The 15187-nt window shown below is 38.2% G+C and overlaps 1 protein-coding gene across 1 annotated transcript; it reads right to left on the minus strand.

Annotated features, from left to right (window-relative positions):
• Nucleotides 1-1848: 1848 nt before the first annotated feature.
• On the minus strand, nt 1849-15125 carry IFT57 (intraflagellar transport 57). Its single transcript, XM_066572029.1, has 11 exons — nt 14925-15125; nt 13429-13591; nt 12097-12215; nt 11129-11219; nt 9113-9181; nt 8455-8577; nt 6311-6382; nt 5577-5708; nt 4608-4670; nt 2828-2894; nt 1849-2290 (listed from the first exon to the last, which is right to left on the minus strand). The coding sequence occupies exons 1-11, from the start codon at nt 15113-15115 to the stop codon at nt 2112-2114; spliced, it is 1269 nt and encodes a 422-aa protein (XP_066428126.1). The 5' UTR covers nt 15116-15125; the 3' UTR covers nt 1849-2111.
• Between the last annotated feature and the right edge of the window lie 62 nt (nt 15126-15187).

Consider the following 15187-nt stretch of genomic DNA (forward strand, 5'->3'; position numbering starts at 1 on the left):
GTGATTTAATTTTAATGTGGCTTCTGCTTCCTGCACTGATTCAGCCGGGGACTAATTACACAGATCTTTGCTTCTCTAGAAGGGTCTTTCAGGCTGCTTGTGACAGGCAGCTCTCCTCTGCTTTTAAGGAAGATGGTGTGGCCACTTGCTGGATCAGTAAGGCTGCTTCGAAAGCAGGGTCAAGTGCTTTTACTATCTCAAGGGGCAAATTCCACTCTTTGCCAGATGACAATTAAAGGCCATGTATCACTGATACCAGTGATAACAACAGAAGTGTTCTACTTAAATGACAGCAGTTTCAGACAGTACTATTAAAAATAATGTAGATCAATTCCAGATCATTAGCACGCTATTTTAGAATCACTTTGGCACAAAGGAGGCTTTTCTTCCAGAGATTTTTGTCACATTAGAGGGTTTTTTGCCATGCTTGTCTTAATAGATTCATTTCTAATAGAATAAGAGGCTCAGTTCATAAAGAAAGATTTTTGATTAATCATGTTTGTTGTATTAGCGTGAAGGAGGAGTTTTTTGCGGAAAGCATTTACATAAACAACATTTATACAACACAAAATTGCAATCCAAAAGCATTAGTGAGCTGCTTTGCAGAAAATGCAGAAGGGAGTTGCTTAATCTTAAGTGGAAGTAAAGCCACTGTTAAAGTAAATATGCAGTAGCAACAGCACCTAACAAAGGGAACATGAATAATAACTTTTCTAATTTCAGCTGAATGTGGGAGGATATAGGTAGGCAGCAAAAGGAGCTGGAAACCAATTTCCAGTGTGATTCATAGAGATTTTCAGCAGTGGTTTGCACAGGTAAATTGTAACAGTCGACATTTACAGATATCTTTTCACTTATTAAAATTCCATAGATTTAGGGCTTTTTCTTTTTTGGCAAATGAAATACTGAAGCACAACAAACTTATACTGGCTCATAGTACTGACTGTGTCAAGTATCTTGACTTTCAGACACAGAACTTGTCCCCTGATTCTGCAAAATACTGCTCACATTTAAGTGAGAGAAATTATTTGATGAATGGAATAGCCTGCAGAAGTTCGGCGAGGATTTTAACACCACTGGAATTGTACCTAATATTGTTCACGGCTCATGAATAACCATGAGCCATGAACGATATTAGTACAAAAGGATGTACTAGTACATTAATAAGGTTATTCCTTTGCTCCATACTCCTTCATTACCACTAACATCTAGAGTCACTCTCTACCTACACAGTTACTAAGACAAAGCAAGCTCCCTGTTGCCATTACATTCCCAACTCCTTCCTCCTACATTTTTCTTCTTGTTCTGTATTACTCAACTAGATTTGGCAACATTTTTCCTTCACAGAAATCAGAAGTGGGTGTTCTGACACAAGAACAGAAAACAAGAATAATCCAAATCTGGTCCACAAAGCTCTTCTAAATACTATAAATGAAAGCAGCATTTGACCCAATGCTAATATAAAGTGATTCTGAAAAAGTGATGGCACATGGAAAAAAATTAGAAAGCCAAGAGTAATTTCCAAACAGTACTTTTCACCTTCTTTGGTCTTATATAGATTTTGATATTGATGTTGATGTTAGAGGAGTCTTGCAGCTGATATCAGTTTTGACCTAGCCTGTTAGAAAGGGTAATGCTGTATTATTTCAGTATCACTGAAATAATTAAATACTTAATTAATTAAATACTTTCTGTAAATGTATGTAAGTGGCAATGACAGACATTTTACCTTCAAGTCCTTTGCAAGCAATTTCCTTTCAGCACTGCAGAGTATCAAGATTACAGGCTGTCAGCATCATTCTACAGACTTTCACACTACATAGCATTCTCCAAGGAAATAGACACATCTTCACTAACAAGAATTTATTCGTATATTTGGAAGAGATATACAGTAAATCTTTACAGCACAAAACTAAACATGGCTCCCTCTTGAGTCTAAAGTGTGCATGTTACTTCTTTAAAAAGTGCATCTTTTAACAAGCATCTTGTTCAAAAGGAACAGGAAAAAAAGAACATCCTCCTACCGCAATATAAACAAAACCTCTGAACTCACAATAAAGCAAATGGTAGAAAACTGCATCTTGAGCAAATCAAGTCAGGTCCAACCAATTTTAATAGGCACCTACTGTGGCTTCTGGAATCACTGTTGCATGCATATCTCTAGTCATATTGGATTTCTCTTTCAGCTTTGACTGCAGCAATGTGTGTTCCATCACACCAATCTGTATGTCCATCTGAATGGTTTCTTGCCTCAATTTTGTTAAGGCCTGTTTAATCTTCACTAGAGGAGCTGTCCCAAAAAAGATAAACAGTACAACTCTGTCAGCCATGTAACACAAAAGCATTGTTTGCTGTAATTTACTCCTTAAAATGGAAGAGTTGAATGAACAAAAGGGTATTCTACTCTAAAGACATGATTGTACTGATACATCATTTTTAATATGCAAAACACTTTAAAGACAGAAATAGGCAATGACAATTTTGCTGTCTTCTTGACATCTAAGAGCTTCATGAAAATGTGCATCAACATTAAGACAGGTTTTTCAATGATGTGTTTTGCTCAGCTGAAAGCCTTATCCCCATAGCTGATTTGAGGTTTAGTGGAGAACTGAAGACACCTTCAGCAGGGTATGAAAATCTTACCTGTGAAAAGCTATTAAAATGTTTTGTGCCTTCCATTTTGTTTCTAACCCCTCCCTTCCCATTAGTATGATGCTGCTGCATCATCTTGCTCCTTGCAATTGCTCTAATTCTTTTTAATGAAGTACATATCATAAAACTGTCACCAAGAAAAAGGATGTGTTGTCTGAAGCAAAAATGTACTTACCACCATCAGTCATACTGCTTCCTTTCTCTTCTGTTTCCTGCTTTACTTTCTCTAATGCTTCTGTAATCTTAAGAGATTTTTTTCTTAATTAAACCAGATGAATATTGAATTTTTAAAAAGTACTGCTTTTTTAAAAAAAATAAACTAATCCATCTTACTTGTTACATAAAGAGGAACGATTGTTCAAACATTCAGAAATTAATTTAACTGAACTAATGTTGTTAAAAAATTACAGAAAAAGGGTAACAATTTGACCAAACACCATGGTGTTACTGAAAAATCTGCGCATCCCCAGTAAAAAACAACAATATAAGTGTTTGAGTGTGATGCTGGATCGATGAACAAAGGAACCAATATCCCCACAGATCAAGTTTCATCAAATAACCATGCCCACTGCCCTTCTGGAAGCACCAGGACTTTGGCATGTTACACTGGAAACCTGAGAAACAGCACTGCAGCATAAGAAGGTGCAGCAGTCCAGCCTGCTGGCACTGGCACAGGTACAGGTATGTAAAATCCACATTTGAAGAACAAAAGTGCATTTCAACACTGTCTAGCAACTACAGACAATGAAAAAAAGCAAATATATGATTCTAAAGTATAGCCAAGGTAATAATTCAGTAATCTTGTGATAATGTGAAAATAGCCCTTCATTAAGGCTTCAATAAGCCTTTTCAGCAATGAAAAGGAATCAATGCTGCATTGCTACTGCCTGCCTGGTAATGGTATTGCCAGGCAGGCTGAGGTCTTGACTGCACGCCTGAAAACAGATCAGTACTAACATCTAATATGTCTGGTTTACCTCAGACATGTGCCACTGCACCTATGTAGTTTGAAAGATGCCAGCTAGTAACATATTCACCATTACTTATCAGTCAATCAGCTCCCAAAGCGCACACTGTAAATCTGAAGTCATCACAAAATACTTTTTCAAACTTACTTCCTTGAGAGTGAAATAGAAAGCAGATCTAATTCTGCAGAATTCATACACTCAGAAATCTTTGCTAGAAAACTCAATTTAACTGCTGCATTACCTACAGCAGCTGCACTTGGTATCACTGTAGGTACCTTCTTACTCAACTGTTCTATCTGTTCGGAAACATCTCAAACTTGTTGTACAATTTCTAACACATTCTTATTGTATGACCTATTTTATGCACCTATTCCTGAGGCTTCATTGTCTAATAAGTAAAGCTGGTATCTAAAATCCAAACAGAGCCATTTAAAAAATTTGTGAATTGGATAAAGAGTTGAAGTATGTGGAAATCAGGCTGTAATTCTAAATTAAATGCCATGAAACACTCAACATGGTGTTAGGAGACAGATGTTTATTTAAATTTGTCAGAGCACCAATATAAAGGAAAACCAGATTTAGGTAATAAGATAATTTGATGTATGGAAAAAATGACTATTTTGTCAAATATTGCTTTTAAGTGCCTGGAAGATAAAAATTTCAAACTGTTAATTTTAACTAAAAATAAGAATTGAGCTTTTCTTCTTCCAAAGAATTTATGGGCATGATTTATTAATCCCCCAAAATTCTGGGGTACAGGTTATAAAATACAGAACATATACCTTCATTTACAAACTGAGCTCACATTTCGCAAGTTAAAAATCAACGGCAGCCTGTATTTAAAAATTAGGGACTGGACTAGATCACCTCCCCCAAACAAAAAATAATCTTTACCATGAGAACAAATCAGAGAGAACTGGTTTCATTAAACTGCAACCACTAAATGCTAACTCTCTGAAGACAGTTTTAAAGTAAGATGTGTTTTACCTCAGAAAGCACTCTAATCCTTTCAGTTACTCCTCCACTTCCCTCCTGGTACTTCTCTTTAGCCTGGAAAAAAACATGTCTTGGCTGTAATGACAGAGTTGGAGAAGTGTATGCAGATAGTTCAGAGAAAACTTCAATACTTGCTCTCTTATGTTTCAATTCCAGAAACTCTCCCACAAATCCCCAGTGAGGTTTACAAATGAGGACAGGGTTGAAACATCAGCCCCTGCAATGACTGTCATTCAAAAATGTAAAGCAGTAAATAGTACAAATACGCACTTGATAATAACTATGCTTTCTAATCATTTACATGAGGAAATAAACATGAAGAAAATCTGCCATAATGCAGAAAGGATTGAATACTGAAATCCAGAATAATACTTCATCAACAGTAAATTACTATCTCGAAGATAATTTAACAACAAGGCAAACAGAAGGTGCAGAGGTCAAATTCTGTTAGCATTACTGTCACCATGGCCACAACCAGGAGGGCTTGCCAAAAGGCACACTATAATGCCTCCTAAATAGGGGATGAAAAATCTTCTCAGACAGCAATCTATTGGCATAAAAACTAAATGTAGCAAAGAAGTAATCAGAGTGCTTTGTGCACATTAGCACCAGTACCCAATCTAAGGGATGAATGTTGGACTGAGACTGTAGTTATTCCACTCCTGACAGATGTGTGAACTTCACAGAGAAAGCAGAACTAGCAATTTACTAGTTGCTCAAGACTGGCAACAGCTATACATAATACTCAGCCAAAACCATCTATTTTCCCCTGCAGAACAGCTGAATAAAAATTGCTAGTTTAGCTTAGGAAGAATATAATTTGACAGCCAATCAACATTTCCCCTGCTTTATATCCAACAGCAGAATTCATAGATAGCTCACTCCATGTTGTCTTTACCTCTACCCTCACTTAACAGCAAGTTAATACAGGACAAGGCAACAACAAAAGATCAGCAATACCTCACTCAGCAAGGCTTGTGCTGAACGGTATTCTTGAACCAAGTGCTCCAACTGATTGTTGATGTACTTTTCCCTGCTATTGATCTTTTCCAGTGTTCTGCTGATTTCATTATGGAGTTTGTCAAGGTAACCCTAGAAAATCACATTCTGTGGGTTGACAGTTGACAGAGAATATGTAAAGAGTATCAAAATGATGCTGTAGTTAAGAAAGGCTATGGAAGCCTACAGACAGAGAGGAAAATATGAACACAGTACAGAAATACTGTGTTTAGCCAACAAAAAAATATTCCCAATGTGTCCTGGTTTGCCCACCTCCAAAACACATATATCAGTCTTCACTGCTTCATCACTCTCCCCTCCTCAATTAATTACAAGTTTCAATGCCAGTAAGTTACTCTAGCAACAGTATTTGAGAGTATTTGGGGGTTTTAACAGCACCTTCCGATTGTATTGTTCTATTTTGTCCTGTGTAGTCAGGATGCACTTATGGTAATGCATTCATTACTGGAGCCTGATAGCCCTGTTAATCCTCACACATACAACTCTTTCCCAGAAGGTATGTTGTTACCAGCACTGTGCTTAAAGATCCTTGTCATATCTTTCCCTTTTTAATTTTACAGCAATAGCACAAGAAACAATGAAGGAAAAAAGATCAATTTAGCCCTTAATACGTATCAAATAAAAAATAAAAACGCTGACAGATTACTAAAATATTCTGTACATACAAGACATACCCTAGTTTCTTTCAAAGAAGAATCAATTCCATCCTTATGCTGATGCATTTGATCTACATGAATCCTCCAATCCTAAAAAGGCATCACAAATTAAAACACAGGTAAGTACAATTTTTATCCTTCTCTGGTTACTAAACAGCGGCATGTATGCAAAGCAGGGTCAGTTCTCTTTTATACTATTGCCATGTATCATCCTGCCAGTGCCATGTTCATAGCCAGGGGCACTGGCTCAATGTGACACCATTTATAAATCTCCTAAATGTCACATGTGACACTCAGATCCATAAACAAACACTGACATCCTCACTGACACCATAGTAGCTATGCTTTTTAGAGTCTGATTTTCATGGAACTATTTCTGTTAGAAACCACTCTGGGCACAAATACTAAAACTATTGGTTGTAGCTGCACTAGTTCAGCTTGTACTTAGACAAAATGACTGCTTTTGATGCCCAACACCTACCAATTCTGGACAATCTGTTCTTTACCTTCTATTTCAGTCATTACCATTACCAGAAGAAGAATGGAAAGAAAAAGAGGCAGAAATACCAAAACTTGGTTTTGGTAACAGGATACAATTAGAAGGGGGAAAATTATTTCCAGCTTCAAGATCATAGGACACATACATGGACTCTGGGGTGGGGGCTGAGAAAAGGTGCTGTGAATTGGCCCTGAACACCAGGTAATGAGTCACTAGAGATAATGTGCTTATGTTGTGTTTCACATTTGAAGGAGACTCTTCTTGGTCTGGTGACAGTTGCTCACAATTTGCCAAACTTTGGAGTTTAAATAAAAACAACAGGCAGACAACCCACCCCCAACTCTGTCCAGGACTTTACAGTAAGTTCTAGTTTCTAGTGCCATTGATTAAACCATTAATACTCTCCTGGTACTATGTTTACATGCACAGCTTAGGAAACAGAATATGTTTTCTGGCACAACACAAAAAGGCCAAACATTTCTCTCCAGTTATTTCTGAAAGAAGCTAGAAGAAGAATCCTCTTTTTATGTTCATTTTGACATATTCCTTAAGGCAAAGAGATGGTGCATTAAGCAGGAAGCTAGTAAACCTCAGATCTTACAGTGGCTTTAATTTTTTATCTATGTCTTTATTAAGTTTTAATTCCTCACTGTGAGACTCAAGCATCATGTTCTCTGCAACAGATGGGCTTGCTGAGGATCACAGCAGAGTGGTTCAAGCCAGGCAATTCTTCACACAGAAAAATGCAGTATGGTGTAAGACAGGCAAGCAGCTCAGCAGACAGTTGAAGGTTTCCCCTATTTTTGGCAAGGTAATTTCTTTCATTGTATTCATGTATATGTATTGTATTGCTGTATCAGTGCTGCAGATTGCTCCAACACTCCAACTACCTGGGTCACTGCAAATGAACAATTTCAATAGTGCACTGATCTGTGTGTGCTACGCAAGCTCCTGGAAAGAATGCTTATGGCAATGCCAGGAGCAGGCCCTAGGTTTGGACCTGCCAAAGATGGATATCTACTTCTAAGCTGCTCATTCTAGACTCCTTGAAATAGACTATGGAGAGAAATACACAGTTCTAAGACATGATGAATTTCACCCTGAGACAGTTACCAGGATATGGTGAGCAAAAGCAGTTGAAAAAGTGATCACTTATTTTCACTAAACACTAGGAGAGTTCAGGATGACTAGACCAGGGTACAGACCTACTTGATTGTCATGTAAAGTTCACCAAGAGAATCCCATACAATCAGCCTTCCATACAATCAGGTTAAAAAATAGAAGAGTTGAAAGGTAAGATCATCAGCTGTCCTCCAAGAAGATGTTTTAATAGTTGTTAAACTGAGGATATAATATTTTAGAAGTGTGAATATACTGGAAATGTCAGAGGACTGAAAAAAACCCCACTGAATAATTATATAGAAATAAGGTGCCTTGTAAGCAGCAGAAAAAAAATATAATACTGAAAAAACACCTTACTGAAAATTATTGCTTCTAGGGTCAAATCAAGTGACAAAAGTTCAGAAAAGGTAGCACTGGAGAGCCTATTACTCACAGGTCTTTGCATGACAGAAGACAACAACTGCAAACGGAAAGTAAACAGCATCGACTGAAATCACATTTTAATCACGACGTGTACACAAGCAAATCCATTCTTCCATACCTTATTGTCAGTCCTGACTGTGACTTTCAGCTGTGGAAGCACACGTTCCACTTCCAGATTCCATTCTGCTGCATCTGTTGTGGACTGTAAAATCTCTTCTTGCTTTGCAGTGTCATTCATGTTCTGTGTAAAAATCCCAAAGTTTATACACAAAATATCATTGTTATGCAATGAAATCACTATAATGGCTTGCAGTGTTAATATTAGAAAAATATTTATATCCAGAATGATCTAGACTACAGATGAAACAGATTTCTTTAATGGCTTTCTTTAATTCTTTAGAATTAAAGTATATCTTCTCATCATACTTAAAACTGAAGACAATTAAATGTGTATATTAAGAAATTATAATACATCTCAGAAATGGTGTATTTATGTGGGACTAAATGTATTCATGAAACTAATACCATGTTTCTCTAGAAGTCTCTGCAAAAACTTTCTTGCAAATGTTCCCAGCAGCCCTTCAGCCCTATCAGTTTAGAAACTGGCTGCATATTGTTCTTTCAAAATAATATTAATATATAATACCTGATTCATTTCAGATGGGTTTTTTTTCAAGTAAAGACTATGCAAGGATTTTTAGATTTAAATCCAAGACACAAATTGCTGCTACAGATGTAAAAATCTCTCATGAGAGGACTAATGCGTAACAACTTACTGATCTGTACGTTTGTGCCTTTAAAACACTCAGGTCAATATAATTTTCTTCATTGTCTGACTCTTCTTCCTTAAGAGAAGTTTCAAAGCAAGACTTCAGTAATTATTGCACAATTTTTCTCCATAACTTTATTTTGCAGGAGAACAAACCAACGAGTATTAAGTTCCATATTTCTGAACAAAACAAGACATGGAGAATTTATGAAATGGAGCTTATGAAGAGGCATAATACCTAGGACAAGCTGAAAGGTCAAAGCTACCCCACATTTCCTTCATAGCACCACAGTATTACAAAAATAAACCAACTAACCAACAAAACCCAAACCCTAAAGCCTCTGACATCAAATGGCCCATTGTCAATAGTTGTATGGTAACTGTATTTTTTTATGTATTTCTTAAAGCTCTACCTTAAAAATGAAGCCCCATCAAAACAGAAGCCAAATCACAACCGGACCTCAACACAGTTTTGAAGATGTTGTTTGCACTATGTATTTGAAGTCACAGAATGATGCCACATCTTAAATGTGCAGAATAACACAACTGAAATTGAGGCAATTGCTTTTTTCTTGCCCATGAGACCACACACACTCTGTTAACATACTCTATAAATCTGTTATAGTCTCAAAATCCCCTTCTTCTGTGACTATGATCAGCTGAGAGCCCATCACCCATAAGAAATGATGCTTTTTCGGTGCATTAACCTTCACTTATCTATACAGTATTTCATCTGCCATTTTATCACCCAGACACTTCACCCCTATACCCCTTGTCCCCCTCTTGACTGTCTTTTCCACCAAAGTGAAATTTCACCATCCACCTCCTTTCTACAGAAATCACAAAAGCTGCAATAACACAGGTCTTAGGGTAAAATCCTTCAAGACTCACTTGAAGGATTTTACCCTTGAAATAAACCTTGGAGCTTATTTCTCTTTCCTCTATTTTACCCAGTTTTTAACTAACAGGGACTACTATTTCCTTCTGGCATATCTGACCCTGAGTCCCCTAAATACCTGCGAGAAATTTAGACTAAATTAAGACTGTCTTTTGCTAAACGGACAATAGATATTTGTGCAGCATTTAGAAGAACACACCACCAGAACAAGACTGGTTATCAGAACTGAGAAACCAAACTGAGCAGATTTTCTTGCAAACCCAGCCTCACTGCCTACTGCTGGCCACGTAATACAGGCTATCCCTGATTTACAGAACTAGGCTTGTCTCTGTCAGCTTCATCATTTTTATTCAGAAGAATCAAAACCAAAGAACAATCAGTGAACCTCATCATTAACATTTAATTGCTGGAAATACTGCTAAATTCAATTATGGATACAGCTAATATCAATATACCGGCAGCAACAATGGACCAGGGCAAAAATTACATTGGCATGTAATTAATCCCTATAGAACTACTAGGGGCTTTAAAAAGTGAGTATCCTTTTGGTATAAACTGCCTGGTAATGTAATACCTAGTAAAGGAATAACACCTCAGTGGTTTTATTAACATACATATATTCCAAAGAGCTAAAAGAACACATTAGTTATGAAAATCATGGCCTAGGACAATACTGAGAACAAATCCAGAGGTTCTTTGAAGGATTTCAACTATGCTTTAGTTAACTGTTTCATCCCCACTTCCCAATTTAAGCAGCTTACACCTCAACAAGATACAGAAAAGAGGAGACAGCTGACTGTTTTCCTATTTTAACCCTTTAGTTTAACATCAAGAGTAGATTTATCAGGAGAAAAGAAACAATTCTGAATCTGTGTTTTTAATGCATAGTTAGATTCTACTGCACATAAGAATATACACTCTGTCTTGAAGAGTTAATCTTATCTGAAAAGCCACAAAAAACCCTACAGAGAATCTGACAATGCAGGAATAGAGCTGCAGGAAAAAAAACTTGAACAGCTAATTAAAAATACTTCTTAAAAAAAGCCAAACAAAATGAACAGTGAATAAAAATGTCCTCATAGTTGGCCAATACTAATATAATCAAAACCAACCAAATAAACCTACTGCAACATCCTCTTCCAATTTACTAAGTGTTAATTCTGCATCATCTTCTGTTATTTCTTCTTCTTCTGGCTCTTCTGTTGGGTATGCTGGCCTGAAATTAATTCAAAGAACAGCAGAGCTTTTAAATGCAATAAATTGTACATACCTCTGCAAACAAAACATTTCATGTGAAAAATGGATGATATGGAACATACCTAGACAGTGTTTTGCAACTTAAATAAATATATACTCTGCCTTGAAAGTCCTGTTCATCTTGGACTGTCTTAAAAGTAAAGGCAGTACAGTACATTCACACTACAAAGTCATCTAGGAAGTAAATTTTGGGGTTTGTCTCTATTGGTCTAACTCTTAAAATTCAAGTGCAAGTCACCACAGGCTTATTTGCAGCCTACAGTGGAATTTGTGTACTAAAGAGAAGTAACAGTAAAATATTTCCAAGGTAGAAATTACTTCGCTATATCCATTTCAAAACCCATTGGAGGAAAAGAATAAAAGAACACTTTTAAAGACATTTTCATATATTTGAGATTATCTGTCATCTAATTTGTCCTAGGATTTCCTTCAGATTAAATAAAATTAATCTAGTCTACTTGTAACATGACCATACTGTGCATAACTCCAGGAATTTACTACTGATTGATAGAACCTAAAAGGACATGTTTCAACTCAAATACCAGATTAACAAGGAGTTATGTGTAGGGAAATAACAAAAAAAAAGTCATCAGTTAAACCTTAATTAGCTAAGTCTATAATGGTCCAAACTCAGCCTTGCTGGCAACAGGCCAGTTGTGTGAAATTGCATTAGGAATTAACTGGCCACCCTGCTTCAAGCCTAGTTGAATTTACCATCTCATGAAATGTTAAGTAAAACGGTTTTAGTCATTCCTATGTTTTATCTTACCACTACAACTTACATCTGCTTGCTGGAAAATAATGTATTAGGGAGGATGCTTAGAAGTGTACTGTACCTTTTCCAGCTAAACCCAGTGTGCTTCAAGGCTTCTTCAGCTAAACAATCAAGAACGTAGCACACTTGCTCTCCGCAGCCTGTCTTTAATTTTGAGGGAGGAAAATCCACAGGCCTTCCCTAAAATAAAAAGAGACAGGCTGTTTACTAATGGCCTAACAACCCAAATTTCCTCAAAGGGAGATAAGTTTTGTACACTAAAACAAAAGTGTTCCTTGTGTATGAGATTTTATTAATAACAATTTACATTCTTCTTCTATGCAGCTCCAGTGAAGCAACAGAAGGAAAACCAGACGATGCCAAGGAAAAGATGCAGTGTAGAAATCTTTAAGCATATGGTAAGACCATACTCCCAGGTAGCAGAAGAGGCAGAAGCCACAAGGGATCTGGATGGTCAAGCACACAAGTGACAAGTCAACGTAGTAACAGCTACAGAGAAACTCAAGTATTGAGACTTAACTACCAACTTTTCAACAGCGTCCTGTTTGCTCCAGATTTTACTTATAAAATATTTTAATTTATTGCTGTCATGCAGGATAAACATAGTAGTTTGATATAGTTTAACTCCTTTAGAGTACAGTGTCCTTAACATCATTCACAGCTGCACCAGAGTATAATCTTCCATAAGATCATACTAAGATTTAAAAGAAGAATACTAAAAGAAGAATACATAATTTAAAAGAAGAATACTAAGATCATACTTCTTGTCAGCTGATGTAGTCTCCTGATCTTTGGAGTTCAGCTTTTTTCCTTTCTTTTTTTTAATTAAAAAAAAAATCTCAGTAGTTCCTGGCAGTTTGTACAACCTTTTACTCCTTACCAAAAAAAAGAAAAAACAAAAACAAAACTAAAAAAAACAAAACAAAACCAAACAAAAAAAAAAAACCCAAAAAACAACCAAAAAAACCCACAAACATTCTTCTAAACCACTTCCTACACTACAAATTAAGTCATTGACTTTGGCTGGAGCAGGATCACAAACCGTGTAAACCTTCCAGATGAAATCTCTGAAAATTATGCTACTATAAATGAGCAACATATGTGGTACTACAAAAGGTAAGCCTGGTTAAATCCATTTTACAGACTGCAGAACAAAACCAACTGGAATTATTTATAAGACCATTTCTGTAGTGTTAAAAAAAAATAGCAAGTAGGTACAGCCTATGTAAACTTCCAATTAACTAAGTAACACAGTACAAACTTACAGCTAGGAAAAGTCTGTCCAGTCCTTGGGACCAGACCCAGCAGGAGAGCAGTGTGTGACTGCTGTTATTTCTGAAGGGAATGCAGAAGCTTGCAACACACTTGGGAAGAGAGCCCGTGTGACACTCACAAAGGACCGCAGCTCGGAGAGCACATTTGAAATCACTGCATTGGGGTCGTCGTACTCCTGCGGCTGCTCGAAGGGATGTCCTGCTTTGCTGATCAGCCAAGCAGCAAGCGTGCAGAACATGAAGAACTGCTCACCGGGATTGGTGGGCAGCGCAAAGTAGTGCCTGTTTCATAAGGGAGCAAATGGTACGTAGTGTGAGTTTCTGGAGCTCTTACAACATTATAGGTAAGCACAGGCTACAGAGCAGTTTCTTTACCCAGTTTTCTCAATGAGCAACCCATCTGACCAAAAATCAGGACGCCTAGTTTCACACATAACCACAGCAGACCAAGTTTTCTACACCCAGCTTGCTTATTTCCAGCTTTGTGTAAGTTATTAGTCAACACCAGACTTGGCTGCCAAATTCCCCAAATCACCTCCCCTTCACACTTTCCTCAAGAAATGCAGGAGGATGGTATTCCTACATTTGCAAATTCAGCTCAGATCAGGAGCATGTTTTGAAGTGATCCTTCCACCTGTCCTTATCTACTGTGCTTTGGGTTGCTTTGGAGAGCAATGAAAACTGGATGTGACTTGGATCACACCAAATTCAATTATGTGATCCTAATAAGAATTCAGTCTATAAAACCAGACTACCCCCCCAGAGTATAAATTACATGGATACTGGATACTGGGAACTTCTGGAAATGCTTCCCTTTACCAATACAGCTACTCACTGAAGTACACAAAGGTCTGCTGTCCTGCTCCAAACATTCCAATAGTTCAACGGCAGGCTAGACCTAATTTACAGCCACTGTGCTCATACTTGAGCCTCCTTCCCAAAAAGGGGGTAACTTAGCAAACTGTTGCTTATAAGAAGCTTAATTCTGTGACACCCTGCAGTGGAGCCTGGCTGAAAGTGATGGATGAGTTTAAAAGTTATATGGGCAGGTGGATATTGGGAGCACACTGGCCCTGATTCCCAGACTTCCTGTCTCCACCATAATTTAAAAGAAAGACATAAAAAATCATTACATTTGAAACAAGTATGTACTGGATATGAAAACCCAGGCTTACCAAAAACGGGTCCAAGACCCTCTTTGTAAAGGATTAAAGGGTAAAAATTATACACACACCATGAATAGCTATCCTGAATTCAAGATATTTAGAGTTATTTTGAACAACTTGGAATTTACGCAGAGCTATTTTCTGCGGAAGAGGTAGAATTTAGGTAGAATTACTTTTTGCACGGGTACCGTGGCATGCAGACACCTAATACTTGCCGGGGGCAGGAAAGGTCAAGGGACTGTTTACCTAGCGCATCTCAGCCTTTCGCGGGGCCTCGCGTTCTGAAAGCTTCCAGCTCACACGGGAAGCTTTGTTCCTGGCTAGTTTTCCCAGGTATTCTGCCATGCAGGCCCTTCGCTATGCTCTGACGGCCCGGAGGAATTCCTTCCCGCTGCCCCCCGCCCACGGCCACGCCAGCGCCCTCGGGCCGAGGCGCGAGTCAGAAGCACCTGGACAGAGGCCGCATGTTGTGGCGCCGCAGCGCCTCCTCCTCGTAGCTCAGCAGTTTCAGCTTGTCCAGCAGGTCCTCCATGAGCACGAACATGTGAAAAGCCGCGCCGGGCCCACGCTCCGCCGGCGCCTCCTCGTTCCGCTCCCGCTCCCGCTCCCCGCGCCGGCCCGGAGCGCCCTCTTCCGCCATCTTGACTCGTAACCACAGCGACGGGGGCGGGCCCGCACGCCGCTGCCGCTGAGGGCTCGGGCGGTGCCGGCG

Source organism: Molothrus aeneus, chromosome 2 (assembly GCF_037042795.1).
Source record: "Molothrus aeneus isolate 106 chromosome 2, BPBGC_Maene_1.0, whole genome shotgun sequence".
Taxonomy (NCBI): domain Eukaryota; kingdom Metazoa; phylum Chordata; class Aves; order Passeriformes; family Icteridae; genus Molothrus; species Molothrus aeneus.

What these genes read in the sequence shown, in the direction of transcription:
- IFT57 (XM_066572029.1), bottom strand. Translation starts at nt 15,115, where the DNA reads ATGGCGGAAGAGGGCGCTCCGGGCCGGCGCGGGGAGCGGGAGCGGGAG. An exon ending in AGGCACAAACGTACAGATCA is followed by an intron (nt 8,578 to 9,112) that starts GTAAGTTGTTAC and finishes ATTTTTACACAG; the next exon opens with AACATGAATGACACTGCAAA. An exon ending in CAGTCAGGACTGACAATAAG is followed by an intron (nt 6,383 to 8,454) that starts GTATGGAAGAAT and finishes ATGCCTTTTTAG; the next exon opens with GATTGGAGGATTCATGTAGA.